Source organism: Polyodon spathula, chromosome 2 (genome assembly GCF_017654505.1).
Source record: "Polyodon spathula isolate WHYD16114869_AA chromosome 2, ASM1765450v1, whole genome shotgun sequence".
Lineage (NCBI taxonomy): Eukaryota > Metazoa > Chordata > Actinopteri > Acipenseriformes > Polyodontidae > Polyodon > Polyodon spathula.
In genome coordinates, this window is record NC_054535.1 from 92,307,681 (window position 1) to 92,329,273 (window position 21,593).

The following is a 21,593-nucleotide window of genomic DNA, read 5'->3' on the forward strand; positions in this document are numbered from 1 at the left end:
GATTCCAATACAGAATGCTTTATCTACAGTTATTGCAGATACAGTTTAACAAAAAGATAAAATAAGTGGCCTTTATTTAAAACTAAATAAATAACTAAACTATTGTGAGCGGTGTAGCCGAGAAAACAGACTGAAAACTGTAAACTTTTTTTATTTTAATGAAGTAGATTTACTAAGAAAAGGATATGCACTCCAAAATGCGTAGGTGCAATGTACAAAATTAAAACAGTACAAGAAAAACATTACTCATAATGCTTTCCTTGAATGCCATGTAAATGTAAGACTGAAATATTTACGTTTATTTATCAGTTTGGATTTGGAGGACTGCACCTTAATTTCGTTTTAACTATTGTGTTTGCCAAAGAGACCGGTGAACAATAAAGTTAGAGAATCCAGATGTGACAAAAAGATGAACAGGAAAAAGGAGAGAAAGAGAAGATACTTCAAGAACTACGCTGTGTTCCAAATGATAAAATAAATAAAACCTCCATTAGTGGAACCTTTGCATCCCCCTGAATCAATACAATCAACAAAGAATCATTCTTTATTTTACATAGCGCCTTTCAAAATGGACCACCATCACAAAGCACTCTACAAGATGCAGTAACAAACAGAAAATCCATAATACAGAAAATACAGTGAAAATGCATAATAAATGATATAGTAGCATAATACATGAAATAGCAGCAACAACACAGCAGCTAATAGCAGATATCAGGCTTAAAGAGCATGGAAAGCAAGAGAGAACAGGTGGATCTTGAGAGTTGATTTAAAGCGAGCGACGGTGGGAGCATCAAGCACCAAAGTCGGGAGAGAATTCCAGAGAATAGGAGCCATAAAGCTCAACGAACGTTCTCCAAGCGTGGTGCACTTTTGCTTGGGGATAACAAGCAGGCCAGAGTTGGAGGACTTCAGCTTGTGGGCAGGGACACAGCAGGTTAGCAGGTTGGGATGTACTCGGGACCTGTGTGATGAAGGTCATTGTAGCTGAGCAGGAAAGTTTACAGGTAGCCGGTGAGGGTGAGCAAGACAGGGGGTGATGTGTTACGTTTTTTTTACATCTGTAAGGATCCTGGCAGCGGCATTCTGAACTAGCTGCAGTCGGTTAATGGTGCGTGCCGGGAGACCACCATAAAGACAATTGCAGTAGTCGAGTCAAGAGGACACAAATGCATGACAAACATCCGTGAGGGAAAGGTAGGGATGGACTTTGGATATGTTTCAGAGATGACAGAAGGAAGATTTGACCACAGAGGAGATCAAAGGGGAGGTTGCTGTCAAGAAGTACACCAAGGCTTCATACTGTGGGGGAAGGCGACAGTGGCAGTTTCCTAGGTTCAGGGCAGCTTTTTCAGATTTGATGGTGTTCAGCTGAAGAAAATTGGCAGACATCCAGGCCTCGGACCATGGCAGAGGGGCTTCCAGGGTTAAGTTTTAAGTGGGTGTCGTCAGCATAGGAGTGAAACATGAGCCTTTGTTGGCGGATGAGGTGGCCCAAGGGAAGCGTGAGAAGGGACCCAAGAACAGATCCATGGGTGACACTATAAGTGTTTGGGTTTGCGACACCACTGCAACCAGGACAGAAAACAGACTGCATGCGTCTAGATAGGTAAGAGAACATCCATGAGAGACAAGTTCCAGAGATCCCAGCATACTTCTGAAGGCGGTCAAGAAGAATGCCATGTTCTATGGTGTCAAAAGTGGCTTTTAGGACGAAGAGGACAAGCACAGAGGGAGCACCAGCATCATCCGGAGATCATTCACAATCCGGAGCAGAGCAGTTTCAGTACTGTGATGCGGCCAGAAGCCAGACTGCAGAGATTCAAGCAGATTGTTATCCATGAGATGTTTCATCAGCTAACTGGCTACACAACTTTTGAGCGCTTTGAAGAGAAAAAGAGTGATTGGAGATGGGACCGAAATTGGATGAGTCGAGGGAGGGTTTTTTGAGTACCGCCATAACTCAGCCAAGCTTAAGGGCAGCAGGAACCGAGTCTAGGGACAGGTTGAGATGTGCATAATGGAAGGAGCAAGATCAGAAGCACAGACGGCCAAGGTTAGTCGGCCAGGGGTCCAAGTACAACAACAATACATTAACAACACCACATCTGTCGCAAAGAATCCTGCAACATGAAGTGCACTTAACATAACTATACTCAAACTGAGATTTTTATTATTATTATTATTTTTTATTATTGATGTTTCCAGTACTGAAGAAGGTTACACAAGTCTACAGATCTGAAGGGACTAAATATATGTTTACTAGATAGTATTTAAATATGTATCATGCACTTACAACAGTAATATGTGTGTGTTTTTTTTTTTTTTTTTTTTTTTTTTTAAGCATTACCCGAAAAAGACCCAGGTATTTTTTTACGCTGGGTATCCAGTTCCGGATTCTCTACCCATGCTGACCTCTAATACATACTCTTCAGTGCACAACTATAGTTGGAACAGGGTTAAAATGAGCTACAGGAAACAGCCCTGCAGGAAATACACTACTCTTCAACATCCCCTTCCCAATATTTCTTCAAGGGTAGTGTATTGTACACATCTAACTTGTGTAGTTTATGTGGCACAACAAGAAAGCAGCTGCCAGAGACTGACCTGTGAGACGCTGCATTGGATCTTGTCACCCTCTCCGTCTGCCTCTGCCTCTGTCTTGTCGGTCAGGAGCCCTTGGACCTGGTACTCGAGGACATAGCTGTCGATGAAACGCTCCAGCTCCTCAATCTCCTGTGAGCGCGTGCTGCCAGCCTCAGAGGAGGCAGAGGCTACAGATGAGTTCTCCATGACTGACTGCTCAGGGGGCGAGGGAGGGAGGGACAGGGCCTACAGAAACATACAATACACCATTAAATCAGACAGAGTAACGCACTACCAGGAACGGGCATTTCTAAATTATATAAGACCATGCTAAAATTAAGTGAGTGCACAAGTAGTGTAATATCTGAATTTTAATATTGTCTATACAACATAAAGTTTATAATTGATTTCACGAAAACTTATTCGGCAACTAATGTTTACTTTCAGAGGCTGAAATATAACTAACAAATAAACGTTTAGTCACTGCCTCAATCCTCCATGAATTCCTAGTTATTTTCATTTGTTTTTTTACTCACACATTCAAAATCAGAGACACATGCATATGTACTACCTGCTCGTGAATGTTATAAAAGATGCAGATGCTTCGCCCCAAGAAGCATCTAACGATTGCTCTGGGAAACCAACTTTGCCTGCTCTCCTGTAATCCTGCTCTACAGCACTTAACAGATATCCACCACCAGAGGCAGTCAAAATGTAATAGTTGAACAATTTAGAGCACACAGCAAATCAACAAGTAGGCCTAAACCATGCAAAGCTGCCAAGCACTCTTGGGTTAAACAAACATTACTTCCCTACTTTCACAAACAGAGAGCAGAGGCTGTTCTAGAAAATCCTTTTTGTTTTCTTTCGGCCATTCAGACCCTGTAACCACTACTCGTGCAATGAAAGGCCCAGTAATCCTACCCTGCACATGAACCAGCTCCCTCCCTGAGTTCAAGCGACAGGCCCGTTCCCTTACTGTGCTAGGGACAGACCCAGCTCACATGACCCGGGGCTGACAAACGAGACTGCAGCTAATCCCAGGTAAATTATTGCTGGCAAAGAGGATTTGTGGCTGCAGTCACAGGCATCTCGCTAATATTTATAGCCCGTTTAATCCAAGGGTTATGACGGGAATTTTTTTTTGTCATACTTGTATTTCAGGAGTTTTTAGGAGCTTGAGCTTCTTAACAAGGATAATGATGCACACCACAAGCTTCCTAAAGGACTACGCGGTTTGACAATGGAGCATGTGTGGCCGCAGTGGACCCTTTATTTTATGCAGCCAATATATAAAAAGTTTACCACTGTCCAACAAGCTACTGTAAAGTCACATTTACAGTTTTGATGAAGTAAATGTTTAAAACAACTGTACACAACAAAAACTAGCTCATTCAATTTACAAATTTAAGAAGGTTACTACCTCCCTAGGCCACATTGAAACTACTGGTGAACAGTACATTTGGAATACATTCCCCTCTCCTACTTCAGATGATGATGGTTGTTAAGACCGCTACGCACCAGATGCGATGTGACAAGCAAAAATGTGCAGCGATGTGACATAATAAATAGAACCTATACATTTGATTTAAGTATCTTTCATACCAGAGACGTTACGACAGGTGACGTGAAATAAATAGGATTGAATCCTATTTTTTTGTGATTTGTCATGCGACCGGCATTCCCACTAAGCTTTTTAGCTACTGAGAAACTTGCCGTTTTGACTGAGAAAGGGTAAATTATCAGTGAGAAACCTTCGGCCACACATTAACCCTTTTAATATATTTTTGTTGCATTACACAATTTTGAAACAACATTCCAACACAAGTATCTCAACAACTTTACAATTTACTAAATTTAAAACAAGACATTTACTGTGGCTTTGCCTCTGATTTTGAATCATCCTCTGATCCTGTGCAGCTGTGTCGGTTGTTATCATAGATACAGACTGCATGCTTAACTGGTGGCCTTTCAAATCACCCTGTATATCAATGAAAACACAAAACTAATACACAAAGCGAAAATTTGTCTTCCAACATAGCGACATACTGAGTAATTGTATTTACTTAAGTAAATCAACATTTGTTAATGTATTCTTGTTTGGTAAATAAATGTGCTTTTGTTAAAATGGCTCCATGTCTGTTGATTTAAAAAAAAAATATTAAAGTTATAAAGAGTTATTAAAGAGTTATTAAAGTTATTTAAACAGATGTGTGTGTGTGTGTGAGGGGGTGGGGTTTATACGTACCGACATATATATCGTATCTTGAGCTTAGTGTATAAACTCACCCCTACTGTAGTACGTAATGTACACACAATGAACCAGAGTGCACAGGAGGCTACAGAAAAAACATTCATACAGTAAACATTCACCCAGTAATCATATTTTAGACTTAAATTGTACTTGGCTGCATTCATCTTAGTAAGAAATACATGTAGTAGAGTTGCAGATATATAAGATTAGGGTATATCCCAATATTAGCATGATAAATTATCATCTGGATCATTAACTTTTAGATTTAAAAAAATGAACCGTTTTATTAATATCAACAATAACATTATAGAAAAGATTTTTTAAAGAAAATGTATACATTTCACTGAATTCTATTCTTGTAAACTTCCAAAAGTAGTAAAATGGTACATGTCCAGACAGTGAAACGGACTACAACACTAAATACACTTTAATTTCAGTGAATGATGCTGAATTAAAAAAGAATAATAGAAAACTGCCTGCAATCAGGAGTCCTACTCAGTTACAGTTGTCATCACTACGATAAAAAGGATTACATTTTTACAAACAAACATACAAACACCTCTCTTATATTCCTACAAAATGTTTTCATTTAAAAAAATGAAAAGGTGTTTGCAAGATGATTCTTTAGTCTGAACCGCAGCGTCTGGTAAAGCTGTAGTAATTGTTTTGCGGGGGGGGAATCAAGCTTTGCTACCTTATTACATCTAGGCGACTTGCATGTTTTAAAATTCTAAACTTAATGTGTTTTTTTTTTTTTTTTTAATGCAAGGATTAAATCCATGCAGCATATGCTTCAGTCCTCGTTTTTCAACACTGTAGACTGGCACCATGACAACAGCAAGCTAATATCCAATTGCCTTGTGAAGCTTCATAGTCTCAGCACTGTTGATATCACACACTTCTTGTACCCCAAAAGCTGCTGTGATTTCAGACTGATTTACTTTGGCAGTGGCACTGGGTATGTGGCTAAGATTGAAATTGCTGTTTCTCAGCTTCAACATGAAGTTGGGTGTGACGATCATGCAGAGCAATAAGTAAATTACAGGCATTGCCACCAGGAATTGACACAAGCTTTTTACATGCTCTACAGTAAATCTTTGGATTTGTCTCTAGTTAGTCGGTTTCACCAATTCCAAAATGACAGAATAGGCTATGTTTTTTTTTTTTCATATTGACTAAATTCAGTGTTCCATCCTCGCTGTACTGGTTCCCGCTAATATACTGCTCCTGCACAGATGCCATTTTGCTTGTGTTACACAGACAGCAAGTCAAATATAAGCCTTTCACATTGTTTCCAAGTGTGGATTGTTATATAATGCTACATATCTCTGACTTACTAACATTACCCTGCAATATCACAGTAACTGATCTGACAAATGATACCAATTCCTGTATTGCAACAGAACAGTATAACCGGTGTTTCGCTGAAACCCTAGCAAGTAGCATGACTGTCTATTCATAACCCCCCCCCCAGAGTTAGATTTGACCATGTCACTTTCACTACCGTAACACAGCAATCCCTTACAAACACTAGGACTGTATTGGGTGTTAAGTATAGGAGACACACAGCCAAATCATGGATTAATAGGATATGACACTCACTGTACATAGTCACACGCTGCTTTCGCATTTGCAAGTTACAATCCACGTTCAATGCAGTTTTTGTAGAAATTTGTATTTCCATGGCAATGTAACCGCAATACACAGTACCTTCAAGCTTAGGAACTGTGTTTTATTAATGCAACCCACTTATTGAACTATTATTTGTACTAATGATACTGTAGCAAAAAATCTAGAATATAAAAAAAGCACAAAAATACACTGTAGTATTGTTAATCCGAGTTTCTAAATGCCACGTCTGCTAAAAGATAGCTTCAGTAGCTACAACCATTACATTTACTGGTCTGCTTATGAAGCTGCTGTTTCGCAACCTCCCTGAAACCTTTTCGTGACCCAGTCTTAAAATCAATAAGGCATATGCCATAGCTCACTTAAAAATGTGAGAAATATGTTCCAGGTGAAAAACTGTACTCATAGGTAGAAGGAAAATTTAAAAATGTGCAACACAAATGAATGTCCCTCTTCGTATGACTGCAGCTGTCTGTGGGCCGTTCTGAGCACAAGCCAAACTTCCCCGGAAAGAGGAGGTGCAGACACCTTTGAATGATTCACACTCAAGCCGACTGACATGAAACAAGTGTTAAGCTTTTGCTGAAGGAAATATTAAAATCACCCGGATGAGAGCCACTTGGCAGCAATATGAATACACTGTGGCACTGACAGCAGAGATTTATTTATTTATTTTTTACGGTACATGCATACGAAACTTTGTGCTGTTTGGGTAACAGATCTGTAGTCTCGCCAGGACAGGGTTGAACCTTTTTTGTTGTTATGTACTGTATGAATACACCTACATGCAGGGTTCTCCCCAAAACCTGATCCGCCCGTCTTGCAGATGCTACTGTGCCTTTAACAATAAGGACTGATTGCGCTTCTAACACACTAGATCACATGCATGTTGCTGGGTGAAAAAAAAAAAAAAAAACAACCTTGGAACCAAATGGTAGTTGTGTTACATCTTGACACATCATTTAACCAATCAGAGAATTGAAGGGGTGGGTTTTCTGTGTTAAGCACTTCGAGAGGCTAAAATGCTAGACTGCTAAAAATAAATAAATAAATAACCGATTATTTTCAAAGCACAAATAGTGACAATGAATGCAGGGTTTTCAAAATAAGCCGGCGATCGGCGCAATCCACCACCTAATACTATATTTGCGCTGGCTACTTTATTAAAAATATTAAGATTTTCGGGTATGATCATTGTCCATTTTTTGTTGTATTATTGTACTGTACGGTAATATACAGTGCATAACTGCTATACGTATGCACCTTTAAAAAAAAAAAAAAAGCCTTTTCCTTTTGTTGTGTTATCGTAAAAATATGTACCCAGGTGCTTGTGAGAGGTATTGGGGGTTCATATAAAGAGGCTGTATGCCTTTAAGAAGAAAGGTGTGATGGGATATCAGCGGAACACTTGTCAGCTGATGTACAATTAATTACAAATGCTTAAGTGCAGAGGTGCTGGATTATTACACTGCGGTTTCATGCAACAGTTACGATGGTGACCAAACGTGTGCGAGTACTGTTGTGTAAAAAAATTGGTTGAAATGAACAGTTGCATTAAAAAAATGTAGAACAGCAAAAAACAAAAATAGACGTGCATTAACAAGTGAAAAGGTTACTTTGTTTGTTTTGTTTTGTTTTTTTGTCTGAACTCTGATAACCCTGTTCTCTTTCCCATTTCAAATCAGAGTGCCTAAATAAGCACAGTAATTTACCATAATAAAAAACAAGAGCAACCAGATATAGCCAACTAAAGACAGCATGTTATTCAAATTCTTTATTGTATTATATATTTAAGGTAAGGCATGTTTATTTTTCTGTTAAAAGTGCTCCCGGCTAGAATGTTCTGCCACCCGGCTGTACAAAATTCTTGGGGAGAACCCTGACGAGTTCATACAGTACGTCACGCTCATAAAACCAGAATCCATAAAACAATTGCCAAAGCTTTCAAATGTCTTACCTCTTATTAGCCTTATTAATATTACTTATTTTTATTGCATTGAGAATCTTTAGCCTTATTAATATTACTTATTTTTACTGCATTGAGAATCTTTTGCTTCTTCACTATTTTTTATTATTAGGCAAATATTTATAATACAAACCTTTTTTTAACTGCTGCTTCTTTGTATCTTTGTTATATTGTGCTCCAGCTAGAGCAACAAAGTTTGAAATAAGTGAAGTATAACCAATGACCACTGAAAGCCCTACAGTGGATGGATTCTCCTCTTAAAAGAAACAACATTATCAGCAAGAGGATTTCCAAGCAGTCTGTCTGCGAGAGACACGGTATAGTAATGATGGCACAACTTTGTCTGACTGAACAGTTTAAGAGGCAGTATGTTATACAACTAACCATGACATGTATTACACCTCAGACCACCCCAGATATACAGTTGCATCAGTCTTTTCTGGTCAGTTTGCACCAAAGGACACTTATCACTTAAGCAACAGTCATAGAACCTTTATTAAACCATGGTGTTGTTTTAGATGTCCTAAGCAAGCTGAGATAGACAAGTCGCTGCTTTTGGCTGTAGTTACCTCTGGAAACAGAGACTGCTACAACCTTTGCTCAAGTGTACACTATTGCAGGTGTTAACATAAAACAGACTATGAACTGAGTTTTTCTTGCATTTGCAGGAACAGAACCAATATGATCAATACTCCTTTAGGGTATTTTTATTAACCGGTAGACAACTTAAAGGTTGTAATTTTAGCATATTTATGCAATAAAATGTCACCTCTTTGTTCACTGCATTTATATAGTGTAACCGAGCTGCAACTCACACTGGTTCGTTGCCCCTTTCAAACAGACCCAGGACAACCAGACTGGACGTTTTAAAAGCGCTTGATCGCTAACATTTTTAATAATACAAAATAACAAACAAAAACAAACACCTAGCTCTACTTGAGCAATAACTAAAACAGAGGAACAGGAACCTACTCTATAAAACAGCTAAGCTGTTTACATGTTAAACAAAACAAACAAAAAGACAGTTTTTCACAATTTAGAAAAGGTTTTACACTACATTTCTATGGCCACACACACACACACTATTATTATTAAAATTATTAAATGCTGAGCGAAAACAATCGCTCAGCTTCACCAAACTCCACCTCTCTGTTGTTTATTTGTTGGTTCCTGGTTCTGGTCTGACATCACCCACTACAGCCATCTTTATGACAATGTCACACATACAACTGCCACAGCCAGACCACTTAAATAACAGTATACACATAATACAAAAGCAGCAATTTAAAGTTGCATGAAAACCCACTAAGAAAGTAATTTTATAAAAGTGCATTTTCAGTCGACTTGAAAACTGTAAACGGTCCCAGCTTTACTTACAAACGAAGGCAGAGCATTCCATGATTTAGGTGCACTACAAGAAAAAGCCCTACCTCTCGTGTTGCTTTTGTTGACCCTAGGAATAACAAGCAGCCCTGCATCCTGTAATCTCAAAGTGCGGTTTGAAAGATATGGGGTCAGTAACTCCTGCAAATAACTAAGTGCTAATCCATTCTTGGCCTGGACATGGAGCCAGTGTAAATAGGCCAAAACATGGGCAGTACGTTCACTTTTCCCGGTTTTAGTCCCAATTCTAGCGGTGGTATTCTGAACAAGCTGCAAGTGGGATACCACACATTTTGGGACACCAGAAAAAAGTGCATAAAAAATAATCAATTCTAGATGAAACAAAGCCATGCATAAGTCTCTCTGCATCAGATCTGGAAATAATTAGTCTAAGTTTGGTTATATTTCTCAAATGGTAAAAATATACTTTAGTAACTTCCCTGATAGGAGTCTCAAATGATAGATCAGGATCAAAAATGACCCCCAAACTCCTATAATCATATTATCCCCCATTTCCTTTTAGTTGGTTCTGTGATCCCACTAGCATAACCTCTGTTTATCTGAATTCAACATTAGAAAATACTGACAGCCAACGCTTGATGTAAAGTTGCAAATAACATCCAGGCAGCAGAAACTCTTGGCTTCAGCGACAAATATATATGGGTATCATCAGCATAGCAATGGAAGTTCACTCCGTGTCTGTGGATAATATCACCTAATTATAGCAGATATAATGAAAACATCAAGGGACCTAGAATGAAGCCCTGTGGAACACCACAGACAACTTCTGATGATGAAGTTTTTACCTCCCCAATAGAGACTAGCTGAAACCTATTATAAAGATAATATTTGAACCAGGACAGGACAGGGCCAGACAGTCCTACTGTGCTTTCAAGACAATTCAGTAGGATGGAAGGGTCTACAGTATCAAAGGCAGCACTTGGATCTAGAAGAATTAAAACTGATGGAGTCAGAGTGGATCGTTCACAACTCTGACTAGGGCCGTCTCGGTGTTATGCGCAGCACGAAAACGAGAATGAAACTTCGACTTAGACTTAGACATTTTTGTAATTAAATTCCAATAACTCTAGAACCTTATCTAAGCATGGTAAGCTGGAGATTGACATATTGTTATTGAGGACTTTATGGTCCAAATTGTGTTTCTTAAGCATAGGCTTTACCACAGCTACCTTAAGTGCTGAGGGAACTATACCGGGAGGAAAATGAACCATTTATCATTTTTAAAATGTGGGTATTAACAGTACCAAGAACATCTTTTAATAGTTTTGTAGGAATAGGATTAGCATGTTGTAGCTGTCAGATGTCGAACTAGCCCTGTCAGTTCCTGTAAGGTAATCAAAGAAAAAGCCCCTATAGTAGCCTTAATAGGTGCAGTTGTTAAAACTGTGCTGGAGTCCTCCTTAACATTTATACCTATCACTCTAAATGTTTTACAGATACGTACATTAACCAAACCAACAACATAAATAATTAAATGTTGATCAAAGAATAAATAATTTGTTTATTATGAAAATGTTATCCTCCACAGATAAGGTGGCAGTATTCTAGTAACTGATTAACAGCGAAGTCTTGATCCTTGCATCATCTTTTTTCTTTGCCGGTGCAGCTTTTTCTCGCAGCTACTTTTGAAAATTCTGTAGGGATCTGTGCTACTAGAATGCCCCCAACCTCCCTAGAAAACAAGTCGTCCTACTTACAGACACACTTCGATCCCAGTACTTTTCCAGTATTTCTTATTGGAAATCGGAAATGATAGCTCCTACATCAAAACCAAAAAAAACAAAAGCATGAATATTCTTTAATAATGAAAAAAAGTATGGAGGTACAAAGGTTAAATTGCTTACAAATCCTTCAGCAAATAATAATCATAATAATAATAATAATAATAATAATAATAATAATTTAATAAATAATTTTTATTATTATTATTATTATGCTTACTTAAACTTATAAATAAATAAATAAATAAATAAATTATGACAACCTGACCCAACTTCAATCTTGGTTTTACAAGAATAGCTTAACTTTGAAAGGTAACCAGCTTACCACTGGTTGACATTTTAAATTGCTGTAAACATATTGTGTTATTTATAAAACAGAAATTGGCTTTTTAGGGACATGTTCCTATTTTCTCAGTACTGTGTGCATACTACTGGGGAGCACTCTGTGCTGTTCAAAACCTCCCCTGATCACACTGCAGCTCAACGAATGGGGTTTCAGGAGTACAGACAAAAATGGAGTAGCATCTTGCTGTGAAGGATGTGGTTTTGAAAGCTGGATGAAGTGTGTGTTAATCCATGGAAAAGTTTGATGAGTTATATTCGGCCTTCCCCTGGTTCAGGTCACTAATTTACCATTCCAAGCGAATACGTGAAGAAACAGCTGCTTGAATTTGCGCAGACTGATGTTCTCCAAAGAGTCAGAAAATCAACAATCACCACAAATCCAAGCAGTATAAGATTTCCCATATCACATAACTTGTTTGTGTATGTTTATTCTTGTAAAGGGAATGGTGGTTTGTAAATGCTTACAGAAAATCAACGATCCGTAAGATTTATGAGCACTCAGAGAGCTTCACAGTGAGTTAATAAATGCAACCACTGTTGGAGAAAGAAAAAATCAATACTTTCCATTATTTTATCAGAAAATAACCTATTCTGTTCTAATTATTTTTTCACCAATGAAAACGAGAGGGTGGCGTTTCAATAGAAGCTTCAAAAGGTAAAGGTGGTGTGATTGACAGAGGCAGCAGCCAGTCAATGCAGTTGTATTCCTTTGATTTTCCAAAGGAGAGAACAATGGAAGGTGTTGAAAACATCTGGGCTGTGATTCAGCAAGCAGGTCGTACAGGCTGGAACCCAGAGCATCAAACAAAGAAATGCCTGAATATATAAAGACTCTCAGTGATTGATTAGTGTCCTCCCCTCATGAATAAATGACTCGAACCCTTACTTGCCATTGCACAAGAACAGTGTGTTTGTACTCACTGCCTCCTTTAGCTGAAGGGCACATGCATGTGTTCTTTAAACTGTAATAACCTTAAATACTCTGAGGGGGAGGGAAGCTCCCTAGGGTAACATCATGAGGGCAAGGTTACTTGTTGAGAAGCTGCCGATTCCTATTATTGGAGCTACAGTGCTCTCTCTTCCAAGACTGCAATCAAAAACAAGAGTGATGTACATCAATCAATCAACTGTGCACTGATTGAAAAAGAAAAAACAAAGAACGAGATGCAGCAGTTTCAACTAAGCAATACGTATGCAGCTTGTCAAGTATAATGTTGTCCAGTTTGTAATGCAATAAGTTGCATCCATGTTAAATCCATGTCAATAGTGTATGTGCTGTTAAAAGCAGGACACAGTGAAAAATAGAAAGCCTGCTTACTATGTATGAGGGCATTCTAATAAAGGAAGTCATGTTTATTTTAAATCAAGCCAAAAATGTTACTAACCTACAGGGTTCAAAATATAATAGTGATAAATAATGCCTGGTTTAAGTTTTAAGCCAATCAACTGAGATGCAGCAGTCATGTGGTCTCACAAGACAAAATACTCCATTGTGAACACCTAGGCCTACTCCTTTTATAAGATTAATATCGCAAGTCACATATTCACGGGAAAACATTAAGCTTGGTACAAACAGTAATCCGAATACTGGGGAAATACAGTGTAAACAAAAACACAATTTTAATTTAATGGTAGTGGTACTGTATTCTATTTGCCATTTAAATGATTGCCTGCGATATACTATACCCCATTATCTTTTATTTATAAACGCATTTCATCAGAAACTTCATCGGCCCAAGAAAAGTTTTAAACCTGCACAGAGAGAAATAACTGGAGCTTGTTGGCTGTCTATTCCCTTTCAGATTCTTTACTCCCACCGCGCTGTGTGAATGAAAAGTGTTGGGAGGCCCACTGATAATGTGATGAAATGAGAAACACTGGGTTTTTTTATTTTATCTGTTTCAAGCAATGTAACAGCCCAAGTAAGAAAGGTGTTCCTGAAACTGCAGATAGTGATAATATTTGTTAGGTACTATCACTACACCAGTCATTTCTGTTATGTGCCAAAACTGAGATATAAGCCACCTAATATGGCTCCAGAAGCAAATCCACACTTAGATACAGTACACAAGGTACACAATTCAAATTAACATCACAATAATGTGTTTTTTAATTTTTTTATTATTATTATTTTTTTAAATATGAGTTTTTTTTATAGAAAATAACACATTTACACTGTGGTTAATATAATTTAACTTTTGACCCCTAAATAAGGGGTCATGGGTTAAATAGTTTGTAAAAAATGTGTCGAAGCATTTTCAGATGCTGTTAATTCAAAAAAGCAAGAAAGGAGTGCCTGAAACTTATTTTCATAAGTTTGAGAATTATTTTTATTGAGAGACAATACTAGACAGGTTAAAGTAGCTGGGGCTGGAAATAGACGTTTAGCAGACAGATAATTAACCTATGAGACTGGTGTTTAAAACAATGCCATTATTTGGAGAAATCAACGACTTTTATAAACATTTTTTTTTATCACTGAGATTGAGCATTTAATAAGTTTCAAATTCACTGGAATTAAATTGAGATGTTTCATTGTAAGCGAATGCTCTCCACAACATGAACGCGCATCAGCACTAGTACCTTCACTAAATCCACTGGTGACATTTCTGCACCAAATGCCCCAATTTTTATATTTATAATATATATATAAATATATATATATATATCATATATATATTATATATATATATATATATATATATATATATATTCTAGAGAAGACATAACATATTTTCATCTAAAAAATAAATATATAAATAAATTAAACAAAAAAACTTTAAAATGTTCCATAAGCTTGCAACAAGTCTATCTGACCATCACCACATAAATTTCAATCAATTTATCACTCGGGTCACAGAAGCAGTTGTACAGCTTTCATATAAAGGGTGACCGAGGGAGAAAAAGAACAACTAGAGAGAAAGTCGCAATTAAACGGAATTGGTGATTTTTAACTGATGAATCGCAAACTGAAAATGTATTATCGTCCAAGCTTATGTCACTACTAAAAGTGTATGACAATTTAATCACATGATCAGTTTAACAACATGAACGCTGCTGTATCAATTTTAATACTCAAGGGTCAAAACCCATTACAATGAAAAGCATTTTTTTTCTTCAAACCACTTGGAGGTCACAGAGGGAATGTAACAGTACTGAAGCTAAAAACAAACAGCCGCCTTTGTTTTGATTCTAAGAATGCACTGTGCAATGAATGCATCACAACAAAATCACACTGCTAATGGAATTCGCCGGGTCAGACAACAAACTGTTCATCCTCCTATCGGGACAACCTCAATACTTGCCAGCTGCCCCCAAACAGACAAAACACAGCAGCCAGAAAATACCACTGTGGCTTCATACAGAACGTTGGGGTTCGTAACCTGTTGCTTCATGACACACAACTGTTTCATCTCGCTGGGATACATAAAAACTGCAATCTTGCAACAAAGATTTAGAAGTTAAAACAACAACCTTTTACAAAAGCCCAATGTGAAAAAAGATGGAGTTACTAGGATACTGCTCCCTTTCATTTATTACTTTTATTCAATTAATTACCTTGTTGGTTAGTTGCAGAAATCAGAATTTGTTTCATAAACTCTGCTTCAGTTTGCAGCAATTCGTCAAGTGCACTAACCTGAAAGTTTGCAGTGCTAAACACCACTTAGGTGCACTATTTATTTACGTCCACAAGGTGGCACTGTTGTCCTGTTTTTACCAGCAATGGTATAAGGCTGGTCCATTCGAAAAACCTACACCCCCATGCCTTTCCGACAGAAAAAATCTGCGTTTTGATGCAGTTTCCCTGCTCCGTGGACTACCCTGAAGGCAAAGGGCTGCAGGGCCAGGTACCACCGCGTGATCCTGGCATTGTTATCCTTCATCCGGTGAAGCCATGCTAAGGGGGTATGATCTGTAACCAGGGTGAAGTGTCGCCCCAAGAGGTAGTACTGGAGTGATTCGACTGCCCATTTTACCGCATTTTACACTCCTTCTCAATGGTACTATAGTTTAGTATAGCACCGGCTTGCTACACACCCTTCAACTCCAATCAAGAATTGCTCTCTGGCACGGCTGCGTCCACTGAACCGTATCTGGGGCAGCCTTCCAGGTGAGGTCTGTCAAGGGACTTGCGAGTGTGAGTGATGCTCGGGATGAATTTCCGATAATAGCCGGCTAGTCCCAAAAAAGAACGCACCTGGGTTTTGGTCGTAGGGACTGGCCAGTCAGCCAAGGCTTTCACCTTAGCAATCAGCTGTCTGATCTGGCCACTCCCTACTCGATACACCAAATACTGACTCGCTCTTCCCAAAGGCATGTTTCTTTGGGTTAGCAGTGAGCCCAGCCTCCCACCTTACCCAGATGACTTGGCCAATCCTCACTGTGGATAACCACGCTTCTATGTAAGCAGCGGCATGCTGCTAATGGGGCCGCAAAACGCAAACCATCATCCGCTGAAAAGTGGCTGGTGCTCCGTGCAACCCAAAGGGCATGGTTCTAAACTGGTACAACCCGAAGCGAGTCGAAAACGTTGTCCTCTCTCTGGATTCTGGGGTCAGGGGTATCTGCCAGTACCCCTTCATTAAATCCAGTGTCGTCATAAAATGAGTCGTGTCTAGACGCTCCAGCAACTCATCTACCTGGGGCATAGGATAAGCGTCAAACTTAGATTTTTCATTAACTCCGCTGAAGTCAATGCAAAACTGAGTTGGACCGTCTGGCTTATCCCCTAAAACAATCGGGCTGTTCCAATTACTTTGGGACTCCTCTATTACACCCAGTCTAAGCATTTCATCAATCTCTGTCCTTTATTACCTGCCTTTTGCGCTCAGGTATACGGTACAGTCTCTGGCGAACTGGCACCCTTGGCTCAACTTCAATGTGATGGTGCGCTACTCGGTTCTGCCCCGGGATGGGTTAGGGTTCCCCAATCACCCCCACTTGAAACTTCTCAGACCCCCTCCATTGCCAGCCCTCATTCTTAGCAATCTGACACTCCTGTTTAGTTTTACGGTATTTAAATTTGTGACAATACCATTCCGGATCACGAAAAGGGGAAGATCTCTCCAATTACTTCCTCTTTCTTAGCCAATAGGGAGGACGGGGCAGTCAGAGCACCCAACCAATCTTTAAACTGCTCACAGTCCCGTCCCAGAACTACCGGTACTGGCAATCGAGGACACAACCCCTCTTGTACTCGCTTCACCTGCTGGCCAATTTCTACATTTACATTGATCTTGGTATAAGAGTGCACATCCCCATGAATACACTTTATATGCACCCGTCCTAGTACTTGTTTATATACTCGGATTATGACATTAGAAAATGATTCAGTATCATCAGCTTAAAATCAAAACTTAAAATCAATCTGCACAAGAACCGGCTTTTTGATTTTGGCTAGCCATGAATAAAGGTCAGCATCAATTGGACAGCAACTGACACCGCATTTAATTTATTTTTGTATTTTATTTTTTTCCATTTTTGCCATTTCTGTCTCTTCACAGTTAATAGCAGCCATATCCTCCCTCACAAATGACAGACTTTCCTTGTATGTGTACAGTCCGGCGAGTGCGTGCGGGGGTACCTACGTCCACTTCTGACACCAATGTGAATTTGAATACAAAAATAGTAACTTTAGTAAAATTAGTCATAGCAGCAAGTTTTTACAGACACTGCTCGCTTCCTGATTCCTCTCTGTCAACAACAAACAAGCAGGCTGTCTCAGCCTCCTCTACACTCCCATTGGCCAGACTCAACACTGTCTCAACTCCCATTGGCCAGGCAGTGTTTCTGCAGTCTGTTCTGAAGCCTTCAGCAGTGTCAGTATTCCCTGATTATTATTATTATTATTATTATTATTATTATATATCCCTCACTAATTAGAAATAAAACAATAAATGAACCAATAGTACAGCACTTCAACAACCAAGGACATGACATACATGATGTCAAGTTTGTAGTACTAGAACAGATAAAATTATAAATAGACTTAACACGATTATGCCAGTGTGACGCAACAGAAAAGTATGAACTAATTAACTCAAATAATATATAATATTTAAATAAATAAATAAACAAAATTCATTCAAAAGTTGTGCATGCTGATGTGCTGGGGAGGTCAAATCAAGGCTGATCCTCAGTGCCAGCATTGCATGATAATATAAATATAAGTTTATAAAAAATAATGTTAATTAAAATTAAAACAGATTTAAACATAGAAGTAAAAATTATATTAGAATATTATATATAGATATAGAAAACCATTACATCATGTAAGAATAAATCATGGATTTGAATAAATACAATAACAAATAGTTGTCATTCCATCAAAAACCTATAAATACCTCCAATGTTTTGATTCAAACACATGCTTCCTTGAGGAAGATATGTACAACATATCGAAACGTTGGGCAGCTGGCTCTTTGAGCTATATATATATATATATATATATATAATTTAGCTCAAAGAGCCAGCTGCCCAACGTTTCGATATTAGACAATGCGACATAAAAGAATAAAAATAAATAAATGGATAAACAGACTGAACACAATTATGCCAGTGATTATGAACAAATTATGATTATAACATATGAAAAGGTTTTTAAATGTAAACAAAGTTTAAACAATTTAAAAAAAAAACATTTTATTTTCAGGACTTTTGGGGAAAAAGCCCTTCAGCTGTTTAAAAAGAAAAGTACTGTGCAGTAAACTTCTTGTTAGTCAAGAATTGTAATGATACAAAAATTCTGTGGATGGTGTCATGATTAGTAGAATAGAATCTTCATTCCCAGAGGTTCTAAAGTTCCCAGTTTGAAGATAAACTCTCCTTCCTTTTGTTTCCGAGCAACATTTGTTCCACAGCACTGACTGATCATACAGACTGGTGTCTTCAGCAGTGTGATCATGACGGAATTAATGTGAATTCTTCTGAAGTGTTCTACAAACCAGTCTGCTAAAAGCTGAGTTTCCCCAATATACGTGTTGCATTTCTTGCAGCTAATGCAGTAGACACACACACACACACGCACACACGCACACGCCCACACACACTATGTACAGATCACAAATCAATAGTGCTGTGAGTTTTCGAAATTGCAGTCATTTTGGTCGAATCAGAATACAGTTGTTCTCCTGACTTCCCACATCGAAGCTATAACCAACAACATCATGCTGAACACCACAAGTGATCCTCAATCCAGTCAATGGCTGTGTTACAAAATCAGAAAGTGTCACACTGCCTCCACCCTCACTTAAGTTACACAGCACGCTGGCAGGGTAACTACAAGAACCTAACTGCCGAGTTCATTTTACCAAACTGAGAAATCATACTCACTTCAACTGCATACAGATACAACCAATTGACAGGAACACTACTGTATAACCCAGCCATAATAACATTAATTATATGTTACGCATGGGCGCTAGAACTATGGGTGCTTGACTTTGCATGCTGAACTAGGGGCCCTTGGCTTTGCATGGCTTCCATCATATACAGGGGTTACAGTTTTGATCCATGATAAACTTTAAAAATTGTTGCAGTGCCACTGCCGCTACGATATATTAGTAGTATATACTATATGCAGAAGTACTATAATGGCATCTCAGCCCATACAAACAGAAAAAAAAAAAAAGTAATATGGGCTGTTACATCAAAAAGGGAGGGGCATGAATACAGCACCATGCCAGCCATTAATTAAAGATTACTTTTAACATCTGAAGCAACACAAATATGACAGTGGCCTGACATCAGCCTCTTGATGCAAGAGATGTGGAGGATAGAGAAGGCGTTTTACTAATCACTGGAGGAGAAGGGATCAGTGGACTGCATTTATGATACAAGAAGCACTAATCACATGCGGTCTGGGTGCAGTTCGCCGTCTGGTTGGCCGACAGTCAATATTAACATCCCAGTGTGACGCTGTACTACATGCCAATTTAATAGTCCATGTGCTCACTTACGTGGCAAAGCTTGGCAAACAAACAACATCCTCCCATCTTCAGGACTACTTATCCAATTTCCTTTCCCTTTTTCTTTTGGAAAAAAAAAAGCTGTCCATTTGCTGACTGTAAATCCTTTTGTCATTATTTTATTTCGGACATGAACCACACCTATACACAAATGTATATAACATTGTCAATTTCCACCGCACGATGAAATGCAAAAAACAGAAACGCATGCTGTCACTTTTCTTACACCTGTTCAAAACAATAATCTTTGTAACAATCACCTGTGTATGCACCACTTGTCACACTGTTGTAACGGTCTGCAATACCCTCTATGCCACAGAAAACACAGGACTAACAACAATGCTTGTCAATGCCGGAGTTGTTATTTTGAAAGCATTTATATTTCTTTGTCCCGCTGCACGAGCTGATGTCAATACTAAGCGCAAAAATATCGACCGGCCGCTCCAGTTTTAATTGAAATGATGTCTTACAAATACAGGATGTCTGTTAATGGAGAATCAAACATGATGGCATATTATTTCTGTTACATTATAAACATACGTGTTTTAATGTTAACAATCGAAATACATACCATCCAACTGCACAACACGGGAATATGTAAAGTATGTGCGCTATGCAGTCAGTCCAGTCACCAAGGTTCGTAATATATTTTCCATTGCACACAATTTTGTTTTTGTTTTCTGTTTTTGTTGGGGTTTTTTTTTTTTTGTTTTTTTTAAAATACAATTATAATGTTATTATGTAACAAAATCCAGACTTATATATACATAAATAAAATGAATGTTGAAACTGCATAACGGTACCATGAGTATCCACAAATTTACGTCCGGCCTACTTGAATGCTTCCCCGCCCTAACGTTTAACGCCAGTGTCTGAGGATCATTCTGTTTCAGGATTTCCAGTAACTGATTCTTCAGCCTGTGACAGATTTTGTATGTTTGTAATTCTCCTTTGTTAAGCAGCACGCCCGTAAAACATGGTTATCATTGAGAAATATGCCTTTCATAACCCATAGAAAATCACTGCAGAGGACAGACAACTTTTGACATCTGCTAGTGCTGCGTTTGAATGCCGAAAAACACAATTTCCCTGTTGTCAATTTCAACAGCTGAAATGAACATTTTGTTATAGTAGATGTCCTCTTAAAAAAATAAATAACATAAATAAATTAAAAAAAAAAACCATAATGATAATGTCCACAATGTCATGTTATTAAACCCACCTGGCAGCAAGCCGCAACTACAGTTTCGCCGAATCCAACCCACCCACTGCCTGTCTCCACTGTAAACACGTAAACTGCCCGGCAAAAGAGGCTTTAAACTTGCGCGATCTGATTCATATAAATAAAGATATTCACCTAATGCTGGGCTTCTGATTGATCTGGAGTGCGGGACAGCCTCCTGGTTTTAAATCCCTCGTTCCAGTCTCATATCTTTGAGGGTGTGTTACTGCAGAGAGAAATGTGGCCAGAAGGAAAGACTGGTCCCTAACACACGGAAAAAAAATTCAGGAATGTGACGTTTGGTCTGTCTAACACACTGGGCATGTGCAAAGAAAAAGTGGGACTCATGGGAGATGTAGTTTTTTTCTACACCACGGTACTGAGATACGTCATTTGTTTACCAAAAAAATTAATAAATAAAAAATCCCTCTTTAAATTGTAATGCTATTTTTTATTAAAGACTGAGCAACAATATGGCTTAGAAAACATTCGAAAAAAC

General features: G+C 38.4%; 1 protein-coding gene across 3 annotated transcripts in view; it reads right to left on the reverse strand.

Moving 5' to 3' along the window:
- The window catches only part of LOC121303796 (CBP80/20-dependent translation initiation factor-like), a 127,674-nt gene extending 106,290 nt beyond the window's left edge, over positions 1–21,384 (reverse strand). The window contains exons 1-2 of one of the 3 annotated variants that reach the window (XM_041234601.1): positions 21,230–21,384; positions 2,608–2,832 (exon numbers count right to left, since the gene is read on the reverse strand). In XM_041234601.1, the coding sequence (XP_041090535.1) occupies positions 2,608–2,793 (186 nt within the window). In that variant the 5' untranslated portion in view covers positions 2,794–2,832; positions 21,230–21,384. Of the gene's footprint in view, positions 1–2,607; positions 2,833–20,443; positions 20,571–21,229 lie in introns of those variants that run through there. The other 2 variants (XM_041234592.1, XM_041234608.1) reach the window with 2 other exon arrangements.
- Positions 21,385–21,593: the final 209 nt, after the last annotated feature.